Source organism: Trifolium pratense, linkage group LG1 (genome assembly GCF_020283565.1).
Source record: "Trifolium pratense cultivar HEN17-A07 linkage group LG1, ARS_RC_1.1, whole genome shotgun sequence".
Lineage (NCBI taxonomy): Eukaryota > Viridiplantae > Streptophyta > Magnoliopsida > Fabales > Fabaceae > Trifolium > Trifolium pratense.
This window is the reverse complement of record NC_060059.1, coordinates 37,391,413-37,397,823: the sequence shown is the minus strand read 5'-3', so window position 1 is coordinate 37,397,823 and position 6,411 is coordinate 37,391,413. Positions and strand designations below refer to the sequence as shown.

The following is a 6,411-nucleotide window of genomic DNA, read 5'->3' as shown; positions in this document are numbered from 1 at the left end:
ATATCATATTATCCACCTCCATGGATATCCATTTACATCCCTAGGGATAACCTTGTCATTAGGTATTACACTCTTAAGGTAGATAAATAAGGTGTTTGATGATCAAACTCATACTTTACATATTTGCCAATTTTTTATTAAATAGATTGATGAATAGAAAAAATAAATTAACATGACACGTGTTGTCCCACGAGTCTAAATTTGGTTATCTTTTTTATTGGTGGTATAATATACCAAGTGAGCTTTCATTACTTTCTTTTTATTATTATTTAGTGGCTTAGTAATTAGAAATTCCACTTTTTAAGGTGAATAAGTAGAGCATATGGAATTTAAATCTCAACTCCTACATATAAAATGTTAATGTCTCTACCAACTTAGTTAAACTCACGTTAACAAACTTCCATTAACCTTACCTAAAACATAATAGAACAAACAAAAAATTCCATTGGCAAATTGTACGTAAACCAAGTACTAAGTAGTGTGTAGGGTTTCCCTTTGAACTAGCATGACTTTGACACAATATATTTTGAGTACAATCATTGACTTCACACAATCTACACTTAGCCATTTTTTGCAGGACCATCTTATTCAAACTCACTTTACAGTTCCAATTGCAATTTCACACCAACAAGTTATAGTACTATATTTTTTTTCCTCCAGTAGAATAGTTTTTCTTCAAAATGGATTCTAACTTTTAAGGTTGGTGCTACGGTGAGATCACTTGTGGACCAATACTTAAATTTCTTAGAAATTTTAATGATGATCGATAATATTTTTTAAATAAAAAATTACGGTTCTCCTCATTTTTAAGTCTAAAACAATGACAAAATTAACATCGATTTAATATGAATTACAACTTATTTTTCATTGTTGTAATCAAACCGACATCAATTAAGTTATTATTTTAATCGTAAAAATTAAGATGATCATTAGAATTTTAAATATTTTCTTAAGTATCGATCCACGATTAACCACTTATATAGAGGCAATCCATGTTAGAATTTTCCTCAAATTTATTATTCAACTCACTTTTACATTTTTATCAAATGATCAATATTAGTAGTTGATTATTTTGTTAATATTTTCTCACGTATTAGGATTTAAACCCCATCCTCAAAATCCTTAGCACTTAGTTCAACAGTTAAGCTATCCAACCTTGCATTTTTTACATTTATTATCTATATATATATAGTTTAATTTTGATACATTTGTCATTATAAAAAGTCTTGCATCATCATCATAATTAATCACAATAAATTATTTGTGAGATTTTAGAAGAAGTTATGATTTTATGTCTAACAGTTTAATAATCTAACCATTATGATTAACTAACAATGTTAAAAAAAAAAAAACATTACACTTTTTTCTGGTAAAAAAAAAACATTACACAATATGAATCGACAAGAATATTGTAGGACATTAACCAAACTCAATCAAACCATATAATCAACAAGAATATGTACACAGACAGTGTAAATACAACAAAAGTGGTCTAATTAAAACCTAATCAAACACACACACCACAAACACTATACAACGAACTCACGTACCAGCGCGAAACCAGATAGCAAAAAAATATATTGTATAAGTCTTTACATCTCAAGACGGTGAATGAATTGGTTGTCAACACAGACCGATTTACGTACCAACACCCGCTACGAAAAGACACAACAAGCATCAAAGACTTTTTTGACCCACACAGTCTAACGTCAAAGATAGATGACGAAGATATCACAAACTGTCTGAAAATCATTAACGAGAAATGATACATATATTAAACAACAACATCAATGCTTTGGAGGCAAACCTGAACTTTGAAACCTGTAAAACTCAACAGATCCAAAAACAATCAGATAATCTGAGAGTGAGAACGCACACCAAACATGAACAACAACTGTTTGAAACAAAACAATACATCATCGTTGGAATCAAAGAACTCCCAACTACAGAGACTCGTCGGAGCTTGAATCGCGATCAATAGGGCAACACAAAAATTGAGAAGAGAGCAAGTTGTAGCGTCGTCTCCGATTGTTAAGGAAGAATGACCTGGAGCAACACCACCGAAACCAAATAGCCACCAACAATAGATACTTCTCAAAGCTAGATCACGAACATCAAGAACGAAGAATTGCAGCGACGTCGTTGCAGATAGTTAAGGAACCATGACCCTGGTTTAAATTTGTGGGTGATGGAGAGAGTGGTATTGGAGACACGACACGACACATGGTCACACCATATATCAATATAACACTCGATAGATTAATCTTTGCAATTGAGAAAAAAAAATATTCAAATTATAAAAAAATAAAAAAAAATAAAAAATAAAAAACTCACTAAAATCTAAGACAAATTTGGGCAATTTTGACAACCGGCATATAGAAAGAAAAAGAGGGAAAACTGAAATTCTTTCAATAATAAGGAGGGAGAAAACCTTTGATAAGAGTAAATAAATAAATAAAAAAAAAATCAAAATTAAAAAAAAAAAAATTAAAACGAAAAAAGAAAAAGAAGAAACAAAGAGGAAGAAGAAGAACACTGTCTTAGCAGAGATCGAGCTACACATGAAGCACACACCAAACTCAAAATTTCCAGATTTCTGTGCAAATTCCTCAACTTCACTCTGTTCATAGTTCAATCAATGTATTCTTCTACACCCTTCACTTTTTCTTCTTCATTTTCTTCAAAATTTTCCCTTTTTTCAGAAACAAAAAAACGATAACTTTCTAATTTATACGTTTTTTTGTTTTGTTCAATTTTGTTGAATTCAGTGATCTCTTCATTATTCAAAGTTTGGAGCTTTTGGGGTTTCACGAAGCAATGAGGTTTTTCAGATTGGTGCAAGTGATGTAGTAATGTTTGCTTCAAGCTTGGTGTTTCGGACCCTTTAGTTTGGTTGTTCAAATTCAAACTTAGGGTTTTGATTTACAATACAATTTACTGAATTGGGTTTGATTTAAGTGATTTAGTGTTTTGGGTTTGTGTTTTTTTTAGCAGTTTGATCTCTAGGTTTTTTGAGTTGGGGATATTGAGATTTGGTTTTGCATTGTCTGGTTTGTTGATTTGTGAATTTTGGGCAAAAGGGTGAGTTTATTCGTGTTGAAAATTGGTTTTTTTTCTATCGGGTGTTCGGATATGTAGAGCTTGATTTATGTTCAATGGTGTGTGATTGTGTAATTTTTGTGTACTTTGGAAATAGATGTAACTGTAATTTGGCTCAAATTGAGGTTACTGGTGGGTGGGTTGTTTTCTGATTTTGTTGAATTGTGTGTATGAATCTATTTGTTGAGAAATGCAACCTCGACAGAGCTCAAGAATCAATTTGGGTGAGTTGAAAGTACAGATTGTAAAGAGGATTGGATCGGACAAGTCAAAACGGTACTTTTATTACCTGAATAGGTTTTTGAGTCAGAAGTTGAGCAAGAGTGAGTTTGATAAGTTATGTTTTCGAGTACTCGGGAGGGGGAATTTTCCATTGCACAATCATTTTATAAAGTCTATTTTGAAGAATGCCTGTCAAGCCAAGACTCCGCCACGGGTCCAGCCACCCGGTCCTTCAAAGTCAGGAGCATATGTTACTAATTTGTCTCCTGCTACGGAAGATGGACATGAACGGAGTATTGCTAATTCGAACTCCCCAAATCACAAAGTTTCTGTTTGGTCAAATGGAGTTTTGCCGGTGTCCCCACGTAAGTTACGGTCTGGAATACGAGATCGAAAGCTTAAAGATAGACCAAGTCCCCTTGGACCAAATGGGAAAGTTGACTCAGTTGCTCATCAATCCACGGCTACAGAAGACAGTTGTAGCAAGGTTGACATGGAGAATGGAACTCTTACTTCATGTGACTATCAGCGAGCAACACAACATCTTCAAACAGTTGCCGAGCTACCTAAGAATGCTCTTCTGGGACTAGCCGAAAAACCAAGAACGCATGTCAACGGGGTGACTGAAATATCGACAGTGGAAGATGGAGAGGAGGTGGAGCAGTTAAACCGACTCAGTTTTAACAGAAGTCCTCTGATAGCACCACTTGGGATCCCTTATTGCTCTGCAAGTGTAGGTGGGGCCCGCAAAACATTGCCTGTGAATAGTGCAGGTGACTTTGTTAGTTGTTATGACAGAGGTATGCTATCTGACACAGATACGTTAAGAAGGCGCATGGAGCAGATTGCAATGGCACAGGGTCTTGGTGGTGTTTCTACGGAATGTGCAAGTATGGTGAATAGTGTGTTGGATGTATACTTGAAACGGTTGATCAAGTCTACTGTTGATTTAGCTGTAGCCAGGTCTGCAAAAGAGCCGAGGAAGCCCCCTATCACAAATCAGCGGGTTCAGGGGAAGGTCATAAATGGTATATTGCCAAATAATAATTTACATGTGCATAGTACTAATAAGTTGGTAGAACCTGTGCCTGAACACAGACACCCGTTCTCGGCATCTTTGCATGATTTTAAAGTTGCGATGGAGCTAAATCCACAGCAACTTGGAGAAGATTGGCCACTACAATTGGAGAAAATTTCTATGCAATCTTTTGAGGAATAACACATCAATAGATAAAGTTTTTTTTTTCTTTTACTTAAGCTTGGGTCCGGTTCTTCTAGTTCTTAGCTGGAGATAATCACCGTACTTTGCTCTGTTCATATTGCCATGACGAACCAGAAGAGCCCCAAATGGGGGATTTCTAGTCCTTCGAGGATCAGATGCTGATTTCAAGCTTTCAAACGTTTTATCTCTGCTATGTGGAGGAGCTAGGATGGATCAGCAATATATTTAACTGCAACCAAGGGTATGAAGCCCGGGATTGGTTGCACTGTTGTATGTTTAGCACCGATATTGGCTGTATTTGTGATTGTAAAAGTTCTAATGACTTTTAATTGCTTTACAGCCAATGATGGAAAAAGTTTTGCAGGGATACTATTGTGTTCCTGGGATCTAGGGGAACTGTGATATGTATAAGAGCTGAAGGGTTGCTCTGTATGTAATTTTAGAACATGACGATTGATTGAAATTCAATATTAATAAACACGTCAAGATCTATAGAAATTTCCTTGATGATTTTAGTTTTATGGTTGAACTCTGTAGCAACAAATTTGGCCAATATCTGAATTAGATTTTTGTTCTCTACTTTATTCATCATATAGTTCTGTTAGATACATGTCTCTTTCAGTTCAAATCACTTTTAGTGACAATAAAGTAATTTCTGATCATATATGTTATACTTTTAAATTTCGACATCAATGAATATTGCGATATCTTACTGTTGTTTCAGATTTCATTTATCAGTTATCAGGAAATATTTACTGCTTTAAAACAAAAGTAAGAATAATGTGCATGGAAATTTAATATGACATCATGGAGGGAACTTTTGATGCCTATATTCAATTATTTGGACTAATTGGAACATATCGCCCCCATAAACACGTGCGGTAAGAAGTTTCCAGATTGTTGAATGAAGATATATAAAAGATCAACATGTTTAAAAGATCAAGCAAAAGGCGTGAAATTTAAGACGGTGATTGTTTTCTACGACTATTTAAATGGGTTTAACATGCTATCGATCGATGGTCAACATGTTTGTATTGTGTCAACAAAAAAACATGTTTGTATTGTTTGTTGTAACTTCCTAAAGCCATGTCTGTATCCTTCTGCAGGCACATTGAAGTTTGGAAGATTCTTTATTAGGTAAGGAAAAGAAGGAATATTGATGGTGGCTTTGTAACAGAGCAGATGATGTTACATCAGTGGAGCAAAGACCTGGTTGGAACTAGTTTTGGCCAGTTACTGCTTCAATAGTCAAAAGTGTATTATATGGCTGTTAGAGTAACCAGAATACCAGATTCCAAATAAGCAACACATTTTTAAGACAAAAATACATTTTTTTTTTTATAATAAAAATGTTATGGGCTAAATTGTGAGACTCATTTTAAGTTAGTATAAGATTCCAAATTATATTGACTGAATCACAGTGAACTACCACAATTTTAACAAAAGCTACATTTTAAAGTTTCACAAATAACGGCGCCGCTACAAAACAAACTGATTTTCCGAACATACACTTCATCTTTGAAGGTGTTCTAATTCTAAGCAAATCACCAGTAAACTTGGTACTTTTTTTTTTTGACGGAGCTAAACTTGGTTGAAAATAAGAAATAAACAACACTTTGGATTTTTCTATCCATTCTGATTGGTCCTTTCATTATAATTATAAAAAAAGGTTTCATTTTATACCCTCTTGAACCCAATCCCCTTTTCCTTCCATTCCAATCAGTCATAGACATTACCAACAACCAATCAATTCTACCATTAGTATTTCTTTGGGACATTACATTGGCTTGGACTACACTATCTAAGTTTAAACACATCAAGCAACTACTTGATGTATAATTACATCAAAGATTGGAAGTGGTTCATTA

At 34.2% G+C, this 6,411-nt stretch overlaps 1 protein-coding gene across 1 annotated transcript; it reads left to right on the top strand.

The window, feature by feature from the left end:
- Positions 1-2,375: 2,375 nt before the first annotated feature.
- Positions 2,376-5,064, top strand: LOC123899018. The gene is made up of 2 exons (XM_045950077.1): positions 2,376-2,640; positions 2,769-5,064. Exon 2 carries the CDS (start codon positions 3,290-3,292, stop codon positions 4,538-4,540), a length of 1,251 nt encoding a protein of 416 aa, XP_045806033.1. The 5' UTR covers positions 2,376-2,640; positions 2,769-3,289; the 3' UTR covers positions 4,541-5,064.
- Positions 5,065-6,411: the final 1,347 nt, after the last annotated feature.